Here is a 22117-nt window from a genome sequence, read left to right on the forward strand (position 1 = left end):
CATCAGTGTCAATCTCTCTCCCTCTCCCTCTCCCTCTCCCTCTGCCTTTCAAGTATATGAAAACAAGTAAACTTTTTAAAAAAGTAGTGAATACATAATCAGTAACATAGTCACTTATTATTATGTACTGTACTTAATTGTAGGTGCACAATTTTAGCAGCACACTAAGTTGAGGTTTGTTTACAGTAGCATCACCCCAAACACGTTGGTAATACACTGCACACCAATATGATGATGGCTATGATGTCTCTAGGTGATAAGAATTCTTCTCCATTATAATCATATGAAACCACCATCATGTATGTTGTCCATCACTGACTGAAATACTGTTATGTGGTGTGTAACTATATATATATATATATATATGAATGAAGAGGCTTCAAAAATTCTTGGGGAAATGAAATTAAAAGACAATGCATGTAGGCCGGTGCCGCGGCTCAGTAGGCTAATCCTCCGCCTTGCAGCGCCGGCACACCGGGTTCTAGTCCCGGTCGGGGCGCCAGATTCTGTCCCGGTTGCCCCTCTACGAGGCCAGCTCTCTGCTGTGGCCAGGGAGTGCAGTGGAGGATGGCCCAAGTGCTTGGGTCCTGCACCCGCATGGGAGACCAGGATAAGCACCTGGCTCCTGGCTTCGGATCAGCGCGGTGTGCGGCCATTGGAGGGTGAACCAATGGCAAAGGAAGACCTTTCTCTCTGTCTCTCTCACTGTCCACCCTGCCTGTTAAAAAAAAAAAGATAATGCATGTAAACTTTGAGTTTTTTTGTTATTTATTTGAAAGGGAGATTTTCTATCTGCTGATTCATTCCCCAAATGCTCACAATAACAGGCTGGGCCCACCAAAACCAGGAGCCTAGAGCTCAATCCGGGTTTCTCACATGTGTGGCAGAGACCTAACTACTTGAGCTATCACCTGCTGCCTCCTGGAGTGCACAATAGTAGGAAGCTGGATCGAAGTAGAGCCAGGACTCAATCTCGGGACTCTAATAGGGGATACAGGTGTCCCAAAAGGCAGCTTAACTGCTGTGCCGAATGTGCGTCCCAACACAAACTTTTTGAAGCTCTTTGTATATACCTAACAACAGAGCCCCCAAATATGTGAAGCAAACACTGACAGAAATTAAGGGAGAAGTAGACTAATTGACAGTAAATCTGGAGATTTCAATATCCCACTTTTAATAATGGATGGAACTGTATGGCACAAGATCAACAAGGATGTCAGAAACACCAAAGATTCAGCAACACTAAGATTTTCACATCCACATTCATAAATGATAGTGGTCTGTAGTTTTTAAACTACATTTGACTATAATCTAGACGTAACACACATCTACAGAGTACTTCAACTAATAACAGGATACATATTCTTCTCAAGTACACATGGAATATTCTCCAGGATAGAACATATGCTGGGCCATATAACATGCCTCAGAGTTTTTAAAAGGATTAAAACCACACAAAGTCTATTCTCCAACCACAATTGAATAAAATCAATAGCAAAAAAGAAATTTTGGAATATGAGACAGTCAACACAGTTTTAAATAAATGGTGCTTTCAAAGAAGTCACAGGGCCATTAGACAATACTTTGAGATGGATAAAAACAAAGACATGGGGGACCAGCACTGTGGTGTAGTGGATAAAGCCTCTGCCTGCAATACTGGAATCCCATGTGGGCATTGGTTTGCGTCCCAGCTGCTGCACTTCTGGTCCAGCTCCCTGCTGATGGGCCTGGGTAAGCAGCAGAGATGGCTGAAGTGCTTGTGCCCCTGCACTCCTGTGGGAGTGGGAGAGGCTTCTGGCTCCTGGCTCCTGGCTTCAAACTGGCCCAGGTCTGGCTATTGCAGCCATTTGGGGAGTGAATCAATCAGTAGATAGAAGATTCATTCATTCTCTCTCTCTCTCTATGCCTCTCTCTCTCTATGCCTCTCTCTCTATGCTTCTCTTTGCCTTTTCCCCTCTATAATTCTAGCTTTCAAATAAATAAATAAATTATTAAAATAAACAAGGACACGGGGCAGGCATTTGTGGTTCAGTGGATTAAACCACCGCTTGAGAAGCCCACATACAATATCAGAAGTGCCTGGAATTGAGTCCTGCTGCCATTTCTGGTCTAGCTTCCTGCTATTCCTGCTAATGTACACTCTGGGAGATAGCAGGTGATGGTCAAGTACTGGGATTCCTGATGGAATTTCTGACTCCTGGCTTCAGGCTGTCCTAGCTCCATCTTTTGCAGACATTTAATGAATGAACCAGCAGGTGAAGATCTCCCTCCCTCCCTCCCTCCCTCCCTCCCTCTCTCTCTCTCTCTGCCTTCCAAATAAATATAAATAAATAAAAAAGATATAACATTCCAAAATTATGGAATGTATATAAAGTGATGCTTAGAAGGAATTCTTTAATTAAATTTGATTTCAGTTTTTCTATACATTTTTAATTTCTTTAAAGATTCATTTATGGAATGGTGTTTTTGGCATAATGAATAAAGCCACCAGCTGCAAAGCTGGCATCCCATATGTGTGCTGATTCTGGTCCTGGCTACTCTGCTTCTGATCCAGCTCCCTGCTAATGGCCTGGGAAAGCAGCAGAAGATGGCCCAAGTGCTTGGGCCTGTGTACCCACATGGGAGACCTGGAAGAAGCTCCTGGCTCCTGGCTTTGGCCTGGCCCAGTCCTGGTCGTTGTGGCCATTTGAGGAGTAAACCAGTGGATGGAAGATCTCTCTCTCTCTCTCTGTCTCTCCACTCTAGCTCTTCCTTTCAAATAAGTAAATCTTGTTTTAAAATAAAATAAAGATAGAATAGTCTTTTCAACAGATGGTACTGAAATAAATGGATATTCACATGCAGAATAATGAATTGGAATTGATTCAAATCATGTACAGATATTTAAGCATATTTAAATAGATCAAAACCCTGAATGTAAGAGTTAATGCTATAGATTTGTTAGAAGAAATTATGTTAATTTAAAGATTTATTTATTTATTTGAAAGGCAGAGGGTTGCAGAGAGGCAGAGAGAGAGATCCTCCATCTTGTTCACTCCCCACATGTCCGCAATGGTCAGAATTGTGCCAATCTGAAGCCAGGAACCAGGAGCCTCCTCCGGGTCTCCCCCATGGATGCAGGGGCCCAAGGACTTGGGCCATCTTCCACTGCTTTCCCAGGCCATAGCAGAGAGCCAGGTCAGAAGCGGAACATCCGGCCCCCGAACCGGTGCCCATATGTAATGCTGGCACTGCAGGCTATGCCCCAGGCCCCTGATAAAGGTCTTATATCTAGAATATACTTGGTATGAAGAACTCCTATAACCCAGTAAAATTAAGAACCCAGTTTTTCAATGGGTGAAATAATGAGCCTATTAAAGATGCTCACTGTTATTTGCTATCAGGGAAATGGAAATGCAAATCAAAACTCCCGTGAAATAGCCATTTCACACCCGCTGGATGGCTGTCAAAGACAGTGTTGGCAAGAATGTAAAGAAATTGGAAATTTCATACATTGATGGAGAGATGGGAGAATGGTGCCGCTTCCTTGACAAACTGGCAATTCTTTAAAAGTCTAAATAAACATACAAGTACCATAAGATATAGAAAACTCACTTTTACAAACATGGTTTCTAAACTACCCATATTGGACTCTGATTTGAGATGAAGGTGGCTCATTCTTTTGTATTTAGCCTGATGTAGCAAGGATGTTTTGAAAGACTATTTAGTTTTGGCTAGATGAACAACAATGAAGATTTTACTTTTTTCTTATTAGGACCGTAAGAGACAATATGAGCTGCTCAAACTTGAAAGAAACTTCCAGAAACAGGCTAATGTGCTCAGACGTAAAACTGAGGAGGTAAGAAAATCAAATCTGCTAAGTCAACTGTACAATTGTTTTTATACCCAGATGGTAGCAAAGTCATATCCTTTAAATGAATCTGCATTCCAAGATACCAGAGATACCAATCTTGATCAGTAATTCCTAAATTTTGATCACTGTTTATATGTCATTAACCGTGGGCAAATAAAAACCTGATGAAAAATGAAACTATTCAAATAAGGTGGTTTTTTTTCCTAATTGAGCTTAATTATTTCCAAAGAAACCCACAGAGTAATATTGGTATATGGGATATTTCCTGACATCTTTCACTGCAGAACTTCCTTGAGATGTATTCCTCTCCTAGGCTCTAAAGCAGTAGCTGTTCACCAGTATCATATGTGTGGAGGCTTATAAACATGGCTCATAAAGGAACTCAGACCCAGAGAATTTTTATTCTGCGTTACTAATATTCTACAAACTAAAACGTTCTTCATTCAACATTACTATGTGCCGTTTTTACTTAGGCAGCAGCTGCCAACAAGCGTCTCAAGGATGCTCTCCAGAAACAACGGGAGGTTGCAGATAAGCGGAAAGAGACTCAGAGCCGGGGAATGGAAGGCACTGCAGCTCGAGTGAAGGTATGGGCCCGTTGAACTGCCATTTTTCTATGTACACAAGAAATAGGGAAATAACTTTATTTTAGAAATAAACACGGTAGCGTCTGGTGTTGTGGCGTAGTGGTAAAGCTACTTCCTGCAGTGCCAGCATCTGATATGGGTGCCGGTTCAAGTCCCCACTGCTCTGCTTCCGATCCAGCTCTCTGCTATGGCCTGGGAAAGCAGTAGAAGATGGCCCAAGTCCTTGGGCTCCTGCACCCACGTGGGAGACCCAGAATAAGCTCCTGGCTCCTGGCGCAGCTCCGGCTGTTGCGGCCATTTGGGGAGTGAACCAGCAGATGGTTCTGTCTGTCTCTACCTCTCTTTGTAACTCTGCCTTTCAAGTAAAATAAGTAAGTCTCTAAAAATAAATAAATAAACACGACAAAACCTGAACTTCTACCTGAAAGCCTTAGTTCCTAAAACATACAAGTATTTTTGAACTGTTGTTAAAGACCAAGAATGTAGAACCCTTTCTATCCTTGTCCCTATTGAGGTTCATTTACTTTTTAAAACAGCTTTATTGAGGCATAATTAACATAGCATGAATTGTACATACTTAAAGTACGCAGTTTGAAATTTGACACAGTTATATGTGCATCCATGAAATCATCACAATGAAGATAATGATAAGGTTCAGCATTGCCAAAATTTTTTTGTAATCCCCCTACTCTATTCCAGACAGTTATTCATCTGCTTTGCATAATTGCAGAATTTTTTTCATTTTGTAGAATTTTATGAAATTGGAATCATATCCATATAATTTTTTCTAGCTTCCTTTTTATTTAAGATTTATTTTATTTATTTGAAGGCAGAGTTACAGAGAGAAAGGAAACTTCCGTCCACTGGTTCACTTCCCAAATGTCCACAACAGCCGGGACTAGGCCAAGCTAAAGCCAGGAGCCAGGAGCTTCTTCCAGGTCTCCCACGTGGGTACAGGGGCCCCAAGCACTTGGGCCATATTCCACTGCTTTCTCAGGAACATTAGCAGGGAGCTGGATCAGAAGTGGAGCATCCAGGACTCGAACCAGTGCCCATATACAGGCGGTGGCTTCATCCATTATGCTACAGCACTGGCCCAAGCTTCTTTCTTTATTAAAAAATGTTTCTTTATATTCATTACTTGACAGGCAGAGAGACAGAGACAGAAACAGAGAACAAGTTAGATTTCCATGCACTGGTTCACTCCCCAAATGCCTGCAACAGGCAGAGACAGGCCAGGCCAAAGCCAGGAGCCAAGAACTCCATCCTGATCTCCCTTGTGAGTGCCAGGAACTCAAGTACTTGAACCATCATCCACTGCTCCCCAGCACATTAGCAGGAGCTGGATGGGAAGCAGAGCAGCTAGGACTGGAACCAGCACTCCAGAATGGGATGCAAGCTTTCCAAGTGCCAGCTCAACCTTCTGTGCCACAACACCTATCCCTGGCCTCTTTGATTCAGCACAATTATATTGAAATCCCTCTAAATGGTTTCATGTATCTTTACTTTTTTTTATTGCTGAGTCACAGCCCATTCATTGTATGGATATACCACAATTTGTTTATCCATTCATATATGGACTTTTGGGTTGTTTCCAGTCTTTGGCTTTTTTTTTTTTTAGATTTATTTATTTGAGAGGCAGAGTTACAAAGAGAGAGAGGGAGAGACAGAGAAAGAGGTCTTCCATCCACTGGTTCACTCCCCAAATGGCCACAGTGGCCAGAGCTGGGCCGATCAGATGCCAGGAGCCAAGAGCTTCTTCTGGGTCCCCCAGAGTGCAAGGGCCCAAGCACTTGGGCCATCTTCCACTACTTTGCCAGGCTATCAGCAGGGAATTGGATCCAGGACTTAAGCCGGTGCCCATATGGGATGCCAGCTCCACAGGCGGAGGCTTAACCTACTATGCCACAGCACTGGCCCCAGTCTGTGGCTTTTGTAAATGTTGTACTGAACATTTAAGTGCAAATCTTTGTGTGGACATAAATTTTTCATTTCTTTTGAGTAGGTAGCTAGGACTTGAATAGCTTTCTTGTATAACATGGATATGTTTTAACTTTTAAGCAACTGTCCAACTTTTTTCCAACATTTTATATTCCCTCTAGCAATGTATGAAAGTTCTAGTTGCTGCACATTCTTACTCAGTGTGGTCAGTGTTGTAAGTTTCAGCTATTCTATTCGGTGAGTTAGTGGTACCTCATTGTGGTTTTCATTTTCATTTCTGTAAATAAACAATGATTTTTGAACATGTTCTGCAGGCTTATAGCCATATGTACGTATATTTTCTTTTGTGAAATATCTGTCCATATAATTGGGTTGTCTTTTGTCTTATTATTAGAGTTCTTCATATATTCCAAAGATACCCAACAGAGGAGTTTCTGTGTTTTACAAATATTTTCTCCCCGGTTATTTAGTTTGTCTTTTCTTTTTGATACTTTTCAAATTTTGATTCTATGTAATTTGATAGTTTTTTCTCATGCCTCATGATTTTCGCATTTAAATATTTCTATTTAAGAAATATTCGTCAACTTTGTGTTCACTAAGATTGCCTGATAAATTTTCTTCTAGAAGTTTTGTTTATAAGCTTTACATTTAGGAATGGGACTCATTTTGATTTTTTTTTTCAAAGATTTAAGTATTTTAAAGTCAGAGTTACACAGAGAGAGGAGAGGCAGAGAGAGAAGAGTCTTCCATCCACTGGTTCACTCCCCAATTGGCCGCAATGGCCATAGCTGCACCAGGAGCCAGGAGCTTCCTCCGGGTCTACCACGCAGGTGCAGGGACCCAAGGACTTGGGTCATCCTCCACTGCTTTCCCAGGCCATAGCAGAGAGCTGGATCGGAAGTGGAACAGCCAGGACTTGAACCAGCACCCATATGGAATGCCAGCACTGCAGGCGGCAGCTTTACCCACTTCACTACAGCACCGGCCCCTCATTTTGATTTGACACCTCTATCAATTAAATATCCAGACATCTATTTCTAGATCCTGTGTCATAATTTACATGTCTATTTTTATGCCAATACCAAACGTCTTGAATGCAGTTGCTTTATAATAGGTCCTGAAATAAGGTAATATAAGCCCTCTAAAGTTGTTATTCTTTTGTTCTGAGAAAACTAAATCCTTTGCATTTCCTTTTAAAATCAGTTTGACAGTTTGCTCAAAAAAAGCCTACGGGGAGTTTGATCAGGCTTGCAGAAAATTTATAGATAAATTTGAGGAGAAATAGCATCTTAAGAATATTGAGTCTTTAAATCCATTAATGCAGTACATGACTATTTATTTAGTTTTTCAATTTCTCTCAGCAGTGTTTTAGTTTTCAGTGTACAAATGTTGAATCTTTTGTCATGAATGCCCCTAAATATTTCTTATTTTATGATATTGGAAATGGCATTTTTTATTACTACTCCCAATTGTTTAGACATACTTATAGCTTTTTGTAGCATCTTTTGGGTTTTCTACATAGATGCTGATGTTACCTGCAAATAGGAGCAATTTTATTTTCTTCTTTTTCACTCTGTACCTTTTTAACAAACTATCTTGCCTATTGTACTTTCTAGAACCTCCCATACAATATTGAATAGAATAGACAAGAGGAAACATCCTTGTATTGTTCTCAATCTTGGGAAGAGAGCATTCAAACTTTCACTGTGAAGTATATTAGCTATAGGATTTTTATATATGTCCATTATCAAGTTGAAGAAATCCCTTACCTAGTTTGCTGAAGATTTTATTATAATTGATTTTTTTCAGTTTTTTTCTGTATTCAGATGCTCTTAGGGGATTTTTTTGTCTGCTAGGGTGTCAAATCACGTTGACTTCCCCTCATTCGATTAAAGTATAACTGACATGCAATAAAATGTACCCTTATTATACACTTTTGTGAGTTTTGACAGTGTGTAATTGTACAACCACCACTACACACAAGATAGAGAATAGTTCTCTCGGGGCCAGCATTGTGACATAGCAGATAAAGCTGCCAGCATCCCACATGGGCATTGGTTTATATCCTGGCTGCTCCCCTTGCAATCCAGCTGCCTGCTAATGGCCTGGGAAAGCAGCAGAAGATGGCCCAAGGTACTTGAGCCCCTGCTAACCACATGGGAGACCTGGATGAAGCTCCTGGCTCCTGGCTTCAGCCTGGCCCAGCCCCAGCTGTTGTAGCCATCTAGGCAGTGAAACAACAGATGAAAAACCTCACTGTGTGTCTCTTCCCTTCTCTGTAGCTCTGACTTTCAAATAAATAAATAAATCTTTAAAAAAAAAGAATAATTTTCTTGCCCCAAAAACTCTTTGCACACACCTTGCCCTTGGCAAACACTGATCTGTAGTCTGTTATAGCTGTCCCTTTGCATCAGTGTTGTAAATAGAAGCATACAGTATGATTTCTTTCACTTAGCATGATGCATTTGAGATGCATCCAGGTTATTGTGTGTATCAGTAGTTTGCACCCTTTCTTGCTGAGCAGTAATATATTGTATATATTAACCACAATTTATTTATGCATTCACCTATTAAAGGATGTCTTGAGGATTTTTGTCCCAGTTTTTGACAACTATGAGTGATATTAGGATTCTCCAAAGAGACAGTACCAATAGGATAGATATATTTGTACTCATAGATACGTAGGATGATACTTCAAAAAATTCATGGAAAATGGAATTAAAAGACAAGATTGTGGGGCCATTGCAGTGCTGTAGCAAATAAAGCAGCCACCTGTAGTGCCGGCATCCCATGTGGGCACTGGTTCAAGTCCTGTCTGCTTCTCTTCCAATCCAGCTCTCTGCTTATGGCCTGGGAAAGCAGTAGAGGATAGCCCCAATGCTTGGGCCCCTGCACCCACGTGGGGACCCAGATGAAGCTCTGGCTCCTGACTTTCACTTGGCCCAGCCCTGGCCATTACAGTTATTTGGGGCATGAACCAGTGGATGGAAGATATTCTCTCTCTCTCTTTCTCTCTTTCTCTTTTCCTCTACTTCTCTGTAACTCTGACTTTCAAATCTTTTTTTTAAAAAAACAATTGTTTTGGTACAAAAATTTTGAAATCCATGCGTTTTTTTTTCATATTATGCATTTTGCATGATCTTTTGGAAACTCTGTTTTGTATACAAAGGAATTTGTCAGGGGAATTGGCTCACAGCATTATAGAGGCTGGGAGGTCCAACAATAGACCATGTGCAGGCTGGAGGCCCAAGGATGCAAATAGCCTGGCTATCCAAGTCTGAAGGCCTGAGAACCCAGGGCGGGGGGGTCACCTGCTGTAAGTCCTGGAGTCTAAGAGTCAGAGAGCCCTAAGTTCTGATGTTTGAGAGCAGAAGTCTTTCCAATCTCCAAGAGAGAAAGAGGACATCACCCTTCCTGTACCTTTTCTGTTCTGTCTGGGCCCTAGCCAATTGGATGGTGCCCGCCCACATTGAGGGTAGATCTAACCCACTTGGTTCCCCAACTCAAATACCAGTCTACCCCTGAGAACACCCTCACTGATATACCCAGAAAGAATGCTTACAACCCTCTTGATCTTCCTTAATCTAATCAAGCTGACACCTCAAATTGACTATCACATGACTAAACCTGCTTTTTTTTTTATTTGACAGATAGAGTTAGACAATGAGAGAGAGACAGGTAGAAAGGTCTTCCTTCCGTTGGTTCACTCCCCAAATGACCACTACGCCCGCAGCTACACCAATCCGAAGCCAGGAGCAGGTGCTTCTTCCTGGTCTCCCACGTGGGTGCAGGCGCTGAAGCACTCCCGGGCCACAGCAGAGAGTTGGAATGGAAGAGGAGCAACTGGGACTAGAACCCAGCACCCATATTGGGATGCCGGCGGCACCACAGGTGGAGGATTAACCAACTGAGCCACAGCACCAGCCCCCTAAACCTGCTCTTAAGAAACTCACAGGTTTCTATGTAAACAAAAGTGCTTGCTGGGCCGGTGCTGTGGCACAGCGAGTTAACGCCCTAGCCTAAAGCACCAGCATCCCCTATGGCTGCCTGTTCGAGACCCAGCTGCTCCACTTCCGATCCAGCTCTCTGCTATGGCCTGGGAAAGCAGTAGAAGATGGCCCAAGTCCTTGGCTCCTGCACCCTCATGGGAGACCCGAAAGAAGCTCCTGGCTCCTGGCTTTGGATCTGCATAGTTCTGGCTGTTGTGGCTAATTGGGGAGTGAACCATCAGATGGAAGACCTCTCTCTCTCTCTCTCTCTCTCTCTCTCTCTCTCTGCTTCTCCTCTCTCTCTGTAACTCTGACTTTCAAATAAATAAATAAATCTTTTTAAAAAAAGTGAAAAAAGTGCTTGCTTTGGCAGCACGTATACTAAAATTGGAATGATGTAGATAAGATTAGCATGGCCTCTGCACGAGGATGATATGCAGATTTATGGAATGTTCTATATATTTTTTCTATTTTTTAATTCCCCCAGATACCATTTGGAACTATTATAATAAATATGGTGGGTAAAAACAACTTAAGGAACCTTTCCAATGTCTTAGGTTGCAGGAAACTTTGTGAAGTTTCCTTTTTGAGGTCTAACACACTGTACTGTACATTATCAAAATGTCATTTACATGAGTCATTATGCTAATGAGTAAGTAAGTTATTCTTTATATATTGATGCATTTTATAACTTCCTCCATTAAAAGCATAACTGCTATTTTTTTAAATAAAAAGTAATCATTTCACTTGGGTAACTACCTAGGAGTGGGACTTCTGGGTCATAGGGTAAATATAAGCTTAACTTTATAAGGAATTGACATACTGTGTAGCCATTTATTGCTGGTATATAAAATACAGTTGATTTTTTAAAGGTTTTTTTATTTGAATGAGAGAGATCTTTTCATCTTTGGTTTACTGCCAAATCAGCCACAACAACTAGGGCTGGTCCAGGCAAAAACTAATAGCCAGGAGTTTCATCCAGGTCTTCCATGTGGGTGGCAGGGGCCGAAGCACTTGGAACATGTCCTTCCAGTTTCCCAGGCCATTAGCAGGGAGCTGAATGGGAAGTGGAGCAGCTGGGACTCGAACTGGTGCCCATATGGGATGCCGGCATCACAGGCGGCTAAGTCTATAAGCACTATAGCACAGCATCGGCCCCATACATATTAACTTTTTTCATATGACATTAGTCTACTGGCTTTTTTGTTGGCTCTTTTCTAATTTTTTCTTCTAATCTGTATGGGTTTTTTTTTTGTTTTTGTTTGTTTGTTTGTTTGTTTGTTTTTTGCCTGCCCTATCACATTGCCCTCAGGATGATGTTGAATAGAAGTGGTGAAAGTAGATATCTATTTTTCCTAATCTCAGATGGGAAAATTCAGTCTTCCCATTATGTGTGATGGCAGTTGTAGGTTTTTCATGGGTGCTCTTATATCAAGTTGAAGAAGTCCTTACCTGTCCTTGGTTTGCTGTAAGTTTTGGTCACGGGCCGGAGGGGTCTACCGCAGAGGTTAGACCTCTCTCTAACTCTGATTTTCAAATAAATAAATCTTTTTTAAAAGAGAAAAAAAAAAGTTTTGGTCATAAATGGATGTTAAATGTTGCCAAGTGTCTTCTTGGTGATGCGGTGAATTACTTTGAATGAACCAACATTGTATTTTTTTGATAAACTCCACTTGATTGTAATGTATTGTTGAATTCAATTTCTGTTTCTGACTTAGGATGGCTCAGTTTAACGATTTTTGACTTTACATTGGTGTGAAAAGGATAGTCCAGTGGAAATCATACTCCACACTCTGAGTTCTGATCTTTTTCCGGGATATCATTATGTTGTATGATACTCTTGTGATCCTTGGCAGTGGCAGCAAGCTGCAGCTCCAGAACCAGTACCCTACAGTGTATACTGTGTTGCTGGGGTTTTGGGATATTGTATGTTGTGTTTTCACATTCCATCATGTCTATACAGCACCCATATAATCAGGAAGCCCATGGTGACTATACCCATATAATCATGTTGATTTTCACTCTCAGTGCAGTGTTCAATAAGTTACATGAGAAAATTAACACTTTTTTATAAAATGTGCTTTGCGTTAGATTATTTCGCCCAACTGTGGGCTAATGTAAGCGTTCTGAGCATATTTAAGGTAAACTAAGCTAAGTTTTGGTGTTTGGTGGGTTAGGCATATTAAAAGCATTTTAAACTTAGGAAATTTTCAACATACTGTGGGTTTACTGGGACATAATCCTGTCATAAGTCAAGGAGCATCTGTGCATAAAATAAAAATTTTGTTTAAAATGTTAACATCTATGTTGGTGAGGAATATTGGCCTATAGTTTTCTTATAACATCTTTGATTTTTGGTATCAAGATAATGCTGGCATCATAAATTGAGTCAAGAAGTAGTACTTCCTATTTAGTTCTCTGGGGGGCTTTGCAGAATGAAATTTGTTTCTTCCCTGAAAGTTTGAAAAAAGCCATCTTGGGCTAGAGAGGTTTTTTCCTTTTAATAAACAATTTTTAATTTCATTTCCCCCTAAATGTTTTTGAAGACTTATTTTACTTATTTGAAAGGCAGAGTGACAAAGAGAGAAGCAAAAGAGAGAGAGATCTTCCATCCACTGGTTTACCTCTCAAATATGTGCAATGGCCAGGGATGGACTAGGCTAAAGCCAGGAGTCTGGAACTCCATCCAGGTCTCTGACATCGGTGGTAAGGGTCCAAGTACTTGAGCTGTCTTCAGCTGCTTTTCCAGGCACATTAGCAGGGAGCTGGGTTAGAAGTAGTGTAGCCAGGACTCAAACCTGTGCTCTGACATGGTTGCCACTGCAACATGTAACAGCTTAACCTCCTGCATCACAATGCTTGTCCCAGCCTGGAGAGTTTTTTGTTTGCTTGCTTATTTTTTCTCTTAGGGTTGAGGGAATGTTAACAAAGATTCAATTTTAAAAATAGATTGCGGGGTGGGCAGTGCTGTGGCACCTGCAATGCTGGCATCCCATATGGGCGCCGGTTCGTGTCCTGGCTGCTCCACTTCTGATCCAGCTCTCTCCTATGGCCTGGGACAGCAGTAAGAGATGGCCCAAGTCCTTGGGCCCCTGCACCCATGTGGGAGACCCAGAAAGAGGATCCTGGCTCTTGGCTTTGGATCAGCTCAGCTGTGACCTTTGTGGCCATTTGGGGAGTAAATCAGGAAATGGAAGACCCCCCCCCCCCCACTCTCTGTAACTCTGTCTTTCAAATAAGTAAAATAAATCTTTTTTTAACAAAAAAAAAATGCAGCAGCCAGGACTTGAACCAGCTCTCATATAGGATACTGTTGATGCTAGTCCCTCATCTACTTTAAAAATTAAGAATAGAGGCAGGTCTTTTGGCATAGCTGGTTAAGCTGCCTCTTGGGTTGCTTTATCCCATATTGGAACACCAGTTCAAGTCCAGACTGCTTCGTTTTCTGTCCAGCTTCCTGCTAATGCATCCTGGGAAGCAATGGATGCTTTCCTCGTAATTGGGTTCCTGCCACCCACATGGGAAACCTGGATGGAATTCAGGCCTGGCCTAGCACTGGCTGTTGCAGACATTTAGGGAGTGAACCAATGGATGAAAGAGCTCTCTACGTTGTGTGCCTCTCTGTATGTCACATTGCCTTTTAAGTAAATGGAAATAAACATTTTTAAATGAAAATTAAGAATGTATATCTAGGGGCCCAGTGCTGTGGTGTGATAGGCTAAGCCTCCACTTGTGGCACCAGCATCCCATATGGGAACCTGTTCATGTCCTGGCTGCTCCTCTTCTGATCCAGCTCTGCTTATGGCTTGGAAAAGCAGTGGAAAATGGCCTAAGTGCTTGGGCCCCTACACTTGCATGGGAGACTTGGAAGAAGTTCCTGGCTTCTGATCAGCTCAGCTCTGTCCATTGCGGCCACTTGGGAAGTGAACCAGCAGATGGAAGACTTTTCTTTCTGTCTCCCCCTCTCTCTGTAACTCTCTCTCTCAAATAAATAAATAAAAGCTTTAAAAAAATAGAATGTATGTCTGTTAAATAGAATAGATAATAAAAGTATCCTTCAGTTCTACATCATGAGTAGTTAACATTAAAAAACAAATGTCAAGGGGAATTTGCAGGAGGTAAACATGAGGCAGATAGAAACAATAGACCTCTTTTTGTGTGCTGCTGTTAAAGGCCCTAAGAGAGGGTACTGGTGTTTGTGAGTGTAGGTACTAATGGAAATTTCATGTCCAAATGGAACTAAGTCTGGAACTGAATCTAGCCCACTGGGCTATTGGTTCCTCATCCCTAAACCAGACATCACTGATTTCTCTTCTAGAACTGGCTTGGAAATGAAATTGAGGTTATGGTCAGTACTGAGGAAGCCAAACGCCATCTGAATGACCTTCTTGAAGACAGAAAGATCCTGGCTCAGGATGTGGCTCAACTCAAAGAGAAAAAGGAATCTGGAGAGAATCCACCTCCTAAGCTCCGAGTAAGCACCCTTGTGAAAAACATCAGCAGTGGTCAGACTCTGCATTCCTCAAAAATCCTCATCCCAGTGGAGGTGGAGGAGTGCTTTCCTTGTAGTACCTCACTCTCCGTCTCGTTATTCTGCTTTACAGAGGCGCACCTTCTCACTGGCTGAAATGCGTGGTCAAGGTTCGGAGGCAGACGATTCCATTACCAAGCAGATTGAAAGCCTAGAGACTGAAATGGAACTCAGGTAAAGGGACTATCTCTAAGGCATTCCAGTTTATGCTTGGAATAAAAATAGAACCCGTTAATCTAGTAATTCAAAAGCTTATTTTTCAGTAGCTTTGTGATGGTGGAAAAACAAGAGAATGTAGCATTTTTTTTAACCAGGCTCTGCACTAAACATGTAAACATGTTAGATACATTTTCGTCTTCAGTCCCACTGATACCTAATGAGGTAAGTATCATTCTTCCTATTTTACAGACCTGACATGAAGTTCAGAGATCTTAAGAAATTTGCCAAAGGCATTAACTAACAACAGAACTCAGATTCAAACCCAGCTATCTAATTCCAAAGCCCCTGCTTTTTACAACACACCACAATTCTTAATCCAGTAGTATCTGTGAAATGTAGACCCAAGAACAGAATATTAGAGGAACCCAAGAATCGATCATAGAAAAGCAACACCAGGGATGGGTGTTGTGGCACAGCAGGGTAGGTCACTGCTTGGGACAACCACATCCCATACTGGAGTGCTAGTTTGAGCCCTGGCTACCCCGTGTTTCCAAATCAGCTTCCTGCTGATGCACTGGGAAAGCAGTGGATGATGGGCAAGAACTGGGGTTCATGCCACCTGCATTGGAGACCTGGAGATAGTTCTAGCTCCTGACTTCAGCCTGCTCTAGCCCTGGCTCTTATAGGAACTTGGGGGGTAAACAAGCAGATGGAAAGTATCTCTCTCTTTGTCTCTCCCTCTCTTTGTCACTCTACATTTCAGAGAAGTAAATCTTTAACAAAGAAAGAGTGACAACACTAGAGTATTTTAGAGATCATCAGCAAAACTGATATGCTGTAATACTTGTATGAGCATAATGTATAGGTAAACTTAAGAACATTAAATGAGATTAGTAAGTGCATAACATAGTATTTGGCATATTGGAAGTGCTTGCTGCATGTTCTCTCCTCTTTTGGCTGTGAGGCCAGAAATTATGCTATACAGCTTCTCTAATCACCATTACTATCTTTTAAACAGTTAATGAAATCTAAAAGGAACAGAACTTTGACAGATTTTATAGCATCTTATGATAATAGAATTTTGTTGCCCAGAAGACCAGGGAGATCACTCAATTTGATTTTAGCTATTTGTTGTTAGCTACATCTATTAGTCACTCAACATTTGAGTTCTCACTTTGTGCTGTGTTGAATGTAGTTGGGACATATAAAAAGAGCAGATGGCATTATGCTTGCTCTTAAGTGGGAATAGGATAATTACAGTGATGGGCTGAAATTGTTAAAATTTCAGGAATGTTGCAAACCACTGATAGCTTACAATTAATTATGGTGACGGTGTTTATACCACAGCAACTGGCAAAAACTTCAAATCAGGACTTGTTTTTAAAGTACTGGTTGTTAAACATTTACCTGCTTACCATGTACATGAGTAAATGATTCTGTAAATGTAGGGCAAGTGCCAAGTAGAAGGAATTAGAAAGAGGTGAGTTTGATCAGGGAAACTTTCCCAAAGTTGATGAGACCTCAACTAAATTTTGGACTAGATAAGGGATATGAATTGTAAGAGGAAACAAGAGGCCGGCACCACGGCTCAATAGGCTAATCCTCCATCTAGCGGCGCCGGCACACTGGGTTCTAGTCCCGGTCGGGGCGCCGGATTCTTTCCCGGTTGCCCCTCTTCCAGGCCAGCTCTCTGCTGTGGCCAGGGAGTGCAGTGGAGGATGGCCCAAGTGCCTGGGCCCTGCACCCCATGGGAGACCAGGAGAAGCACCTGGCTCCTGCCTTTGGATCAGCGCGGTGCACCGGCCGCAGTGCGCCAGCCATGGCGGCCATTGGAGGGTGAACCAACGGCAAAAGGAAGACCTTTCTCTCTGTCTCTCTCTCTCACTATCCACTCTGTCTGTCAAAAAAAAAAAAGAGGAAACAAGAAAGGGCATATGATTAGATGATGACTCCTCCTATCCTCCTCTCTTCTAAACTCAAAACTTATCAAACTCAATTATACTGCAGATGATATATGTTATGTGTGTATTCTTTGTTTTACATTTACTAATTTTGTCAACCTCAAGGCAATTTATAGCTTATTGAAGGGAAGGATTAAGCATTAAGTCAGGGTTATCAAAGTATAGTCCAGAGACTCCTTGGTACGGGGAGTAGGGGGGGGTGTCTCCAAGACCCTTTCAGGGAATCTGTATAGTCAACACTATCTTCATAATAGTATTAGGACATGATTTGCCTTTTTTACTAGGTTGACATTTATACTCATAGAGCAGAAGCAGTAGTGGACAAAACTGCTGACACCAAAAGCAGTGAACTGGTAGTCATTGTATCCTTCACATCTAAACACTCCCAGTTTTATTTAAAAGCCAGTCTTACTTAAGAGTGGCTTTGGGGGGCCGATGCTGTGGTGCAGTGGGTTAATCCTCCACCTGCGGTTCCAGCATCCCATGTGGGCGCTGGTTCTAGTCCCAGCTGCTCCACTTCTGATCCAGCTCTCTGCTATAGCTTGGGAAAGCAGTGGAGGATGGCCCAAGCACTTGGACCCCTGCGCCTGTGTGGGAGACCCAGAGGAAGCTCCTGGCTTTGGATCAGCTCAGCTCCAACTGTCACGGCCATTTGGGGAATGAACCAGCAGGTGGAAGACCTTGCTCTCTCTGTCTGTAACTCTACCTCTCAAATAAATAAATAAAATCATTTAATAAAAAAGAATGGCTTTGATAAAGCAGAAAAATTATTAATTTTATTAAATCTCAATCCTTGAGTTCACATCTGTTTAAACACCTTTGTGGCAAGAACACATGAAGTACTATTGCCATGTGTGGAGTATCATGGTCTTTTCTAAAAAACTATTGTGCAGTTGTCTGTGGTATGAGCCCAGCAGGCCTGTTTTATCATGGAACATCAGTTTTAAAACTTTATTTTTTTCTTTATTGTCTGAGAGACAGAGGGAGAGAGATAAAGACAGGCAGAGTTCCCTTTCATTGGTCCACTCCTCAAATGCCCTCACTGGCCAAGGCTGAGCCAGGCCAAAACTGGAAGCGAGGAACTCAATCCGAGTCTCTCACGTAGGTATCAGGGACCCAACTACTTGAGCCATCACCTGCTGGAATTGAGAGCAAAGCAAAGGACTTGAACTCAGGCACTTGGTATGGGATGTGGATCCTAACCAGCATCTTAACCACTATGCCAAGTACACACCCTGAAACATTATTTTTACTTGAAAAAAACAACTAACAGACATAATACAGTTAGTCAGATTTGGTTTTCTTGGCAGAAATGTTCTCAAAAATGAACAGAGTGAGCCTGTCACCTCAAAGAAAACAGGTGACAGTATTTATTACCAAAGAAAATATTTGATCTTTTTAGCAAAACTTAGAATTTTGGAAAACTTGTATCTGCTTGGTATTTTTTCATAGCTTTTCTGATAAGACCAGTGATATTAACAAATGTGAATCTGTATATTGTATTAATGAAATATATTAACAATTGGAGGATCTGCACAACTCAGTAGACTAATATTGTCCAAATGACTTGTTACAGAAGTGTATGGGAATACAAGATCCATTTAAATGACAAGATAGACCAGTGGGTTTTATTTACTTATGTGTGTATGTACGTAGCTTGCCTACCCAAACATGACACTTTATTACATTACAACCTAAATCCATTTACATTCCAAACCAGTTAACAGCCATATAAGCACCAGCCCAGACTGAACAATTGCTTATAATCTTCTCCCATTTGTTCCTAATCTGTCTTCTCATCTCCAACTCTCTAGCTGTAACATCTTCCTCTTCACCTCTGGTTCTTCTCAAAAGACTGTGATCTTTGTCCCATGCTATCTCAAGTAGGAATCTCCTATTTTAGCTCTGGCCACATGGAACCTAAGTATGTACCTTGGCCATCTGTGCCCTGGCCAGACAGGCCAACTTAATCCTACCTTTATTTCTCACTCTCCCATGCCACAGCATGTTACAAAGCAGCTGCCTAAGGGTTTCCTGAAGATAGTCACAGTTGAAGTACAGATGACCCAATCTTCCATTGTTTAACATATTGGTATATTATGTACTAGTGCAAATTTTGTCAAGGGACATCTGTCCTGATGTTCCTGAGACTGAATCTATATTTTCATATGTGTGTTTCAAATATACACATATGAAAATATACATACACCTCTGGAAATATTTTATGTCCTGAAAATTTAAAGAGAAAAAAACTAACTCACCTATGGGTTTTACTATGAGGATGCTTCAAAAATTGGGGGAGGGGAATAGAATTAAAAGATAAATTTAGGGACAGGCATTTGGTGCAACAGTTAAGAAACCACATATATGGGTTTTGCATTGTGGTACAGCAGGTTAAGCGACTGCCTGCAATGCCAACATCCCATGTGAGCGCCCGTTTGAGTCCCAGCAACAGAAAGACAACGAAACCATTTGTAACACCCACATTTCATATCATAGTGCCTGGGTTTGAGTCTAGCTCTGCTTCTGATTCCAGCCTCTCCCTGGGAGGCAGCAGTCAATGGCTCAAGTACTTCAGTAAATATTTGCTTATTTGAAAGGGAGAGGGAGAGGGAGAGAGGGAGAGAGAGAACAGTTAGTTAGTTAGTTTTCTTCCATCCACTGGTTCACTCCCCAAATGGCCACAAGGGCTAGGGCTGGCTGGGCCAGGCTGAAGCTAGGAACCTGGAACTCCATCTAGGGGCCCAGGTTCTTGGACCATCTTCTGCTGCCTTCCCAGGAAGCTGGATTGGAAGCAGCGTAGCTAGGACTAGAAACGGTGCTCTGATACCAGATGCTGGCATCTCGAGCAGCAAGTTTACCCACTGCACCACATTGCTGGGCCTGAAACTAACTTTTAAGTAACCACCACTTGTTGAGTTTCAGTGTCATCTCAAACAGGAATATTTACAACTGTGTGAAAAGGCTATTTCATTCCTCCTCCTTTTCCAACTGTATATCCACATGAGGTCAAATTTTCTTAATTTATGTCAGAATAAACAGTATGTCACAAAAGATTGAATGCAGATGGAAACATAAGAGCCTAGCTGTCTTCTACTAAGTCATACCTCCCAGAGTTTTGCAAAAATGTCAAATAATCCCACTCTTTTCACTGAATTGTTTCTTGTCTTGGAAAATATAGTGTTATATTAATATATAATGAGTTTGGTTTTTATGTGAATAAATATTTAAAATTTTTCTAAGTTTTACTTTCTGATAGTATAAATATCTATAGGTACAATGTATGTGAACAGATTTTCTTCAGAGTCTTCAATAATTTTTAAGAACATAATGTCCTAGGCCGGCGCCGTGGCTCAATAGGCTAATCCTCCGCTTTGCGGCGCCGGCACACCGGGTTCTAGTCCCAGTCAGGGCTCTGGATTCTGTCCCAGTTGCCCTTCTTCCAGGCCAGCTCTCTGCTGTGGCCAGGGAGTGCAGTGGAGGATGGCCCAAGTGCTTGGGCCCTGCACCCCATGGGAGACCAGGAGAAGCACCTGGCTCCTGCCATCGGATCAGCACCGGCCACAGTGCGCCGGCCGTGGCGGCCATTGGAGGGTGAACCAACGGCAAAGGATGACCTTTCTCTCTGTCTCTCTCACTGTCCACTCTGCCTGTCCAAAAAAAAAAAAAAAAATAATGTCCTAAGACCCCCAAAATTTGAAAACTTCTATTTCAAGATTACTTTTGTACCCCTTTCCTTATGATGTGTAACATAACATCGCAAGTTAAACAAATGTTGGTATACCTTGTCTCACTAGACACAAATTAAATCTGAGGGGTCTGTTAATGAAATGGAAATATTATGTACATCTTGGTCTAGGCCATACTTGATCTGAACTTACCTGGAAGCTGTCAGTTGGGTCAGTGTACCTCTAGTCTTCTTAGAAAATCTGGGTCTCACAACACCAACCATATGCAGTAATTTGACATTTGATTCTGGCTAAGAGCATCCATCTACCTGTTTGTTCTTTTGAGATTTTCCTTCAGGTCTCCAACCTGAATCTCACTGCTGCATTGGGAGCGTTACCACATCACAGTCTGAACTCCTACAGCCTCAAGATGAAGTCCTGCTTTACCGTCAACACATTATACCAAAAGTCTTATTATAATGGCCCTAAGTCCTGTTACATGAGTCATCTGTTTCGCCTTGTATTTAACAAAGTAATACAGTTTGGATAATCTGGCATTCCATTGTAACAGGATTTGAAATACTATAAAAGTTCTAACCAGATGACTCAATCATTACTTAAATTATATTAGCCCGATAGCTCCATCCATAAGATGACTTGAAGTTTCTCCTCAGGATTCTTGCCTTTCTCCTTGGCGTGTAGGCTACTCACAATAAGGCTTACTGTTTCTTTCCCTGAAGGAGTGCTCAGATTGCTGACCTACAGCAGAAGCTGCTGGATGCTGAAAGTGAAGACAGGCCAAAACAACGCTGGGAAAACATTGCTACTATTCTGGAAGCCAAGTGTGCCCTCAAATATTTAATTGCAGAGGTAAACATCCCTCTTCCCACCAGCAAGACTTGGGGTCCGGTGAGGAAGATTTGGAATAAGATGTTAGGCTTGGAATCCTACTGTAGGGTTATTGCCACTAGTGTTTTTTTTTGTTTGTTTGTTTGTTTTGGGGTTTTTTGTTTGTTTGTTTGTTTGTTTTTGACAGGCAGAGTGGACAGTGAGAGAGAGAGACAGAGAGAAAGGTCTTCCTTTGCCATTGGTTCACCCTCCAATGGCCGCCGCGGCTGGTGCACTGCAGCCGGCGCACCGCGTTGATCCGATGGCAGGAGCCAGGTACTTATCCTGGTCTCCCATGGGGTGCAGGGCCCAAGCACTTGGGCCATCCTCCACTGCATTCCCTGGCCACAGCAGAGAGCTGGCCTGGAAGAGGGGCAACCGGGACAGAATCCGGAGCCCCGACCGGGACTAGAACCCGGTGTGCCGGCGCCGCAAGGCAGAGGATTAGCCTAGTGAGCTGCGGCACTGGCCATCCACTAGTGTTACACAGAGAGGATAGTTGGGTAAAGGCTGGCATAAACAAAGGCAGACCAGCCACTT

The 22117-nt window shown here is 42.1% G+C and overlaps 1 protein-coding gene, 1 long non-coding RNA gene and 1 other non-coding gene across 7 annotated transcripts in view; 2 read left to right on the forward strand and 1 right to left on the reverse strand.

Moving 5' to 3' along the window:
- KIF4A (kinesin family member 4A) overlaps nucleotides 1-22117 on the forward strand; it is a 129494-nt gene that overhangs the window by 91327 nt on the left and 16050 nt on the right. For all 3 annotated transcript variants that reach the window (XM_008272747.5, XM_008272749.5, XM_051827167.3), the window contains exons 20-24: nucleotides 3755-3838; nucleotides 4327-4440; nucleotides 14689-14844; nucleotides 14975-15075; nucleotides 21430-21559. In XM_008272747.5, coding sequence (XP_008270969.1) covers nucleotides 3755-3838; nucleotides 4327-4440; nucleotides 14689-14844; nucleotides 14975-15075; nucleotides 21430-21559 — 585 coding nt within the window. The remainder of the gene's footprint in view (nucleotides 1-3754; nucleotides 3839-4326; nucleotides 4441-14688; nucleotides 14845-14974; nucleotides 15076-21429; nucleotides 21560-22117) is intronic.
- The window catches only part of LOC103351859 (uncharacterized), a 105599-nt gene that overhangs the window by 52040 nt on the left and 31442 nt on the right, over nucleotides 1-22117 (reverse strand). The gene's annotated exons all lie outside the window — the stretch shown is intronic.
- On the forward strand, nucleotides 10728-10834 carry LOC127485010 (U6 spliceosomal RNA). Its single transcript, XR_007912219.1, has one exon. It is a non-coding gene; the product is annotated as a U6 spliceosomal RNA (small nuclear RNA).

The sequence above is a fragment of the Oryctolagus cuniculus genome, chromosome X (assembly GCF_051225735.1).
Source record: "Oryctolagus cuniculus isolate XC-2025 breed Fujian yellow rabbit chromosome X, ASM5122573v1, whole genome shotgun sequence".
NCBI classification, from domain to species: domain Eukaryota; kingdom Metazoa; phylum Chordata; class Mammalia; order Lagomorpha; family Leporidae; genus Oryctolagus; species Oryctolagus cuniculus.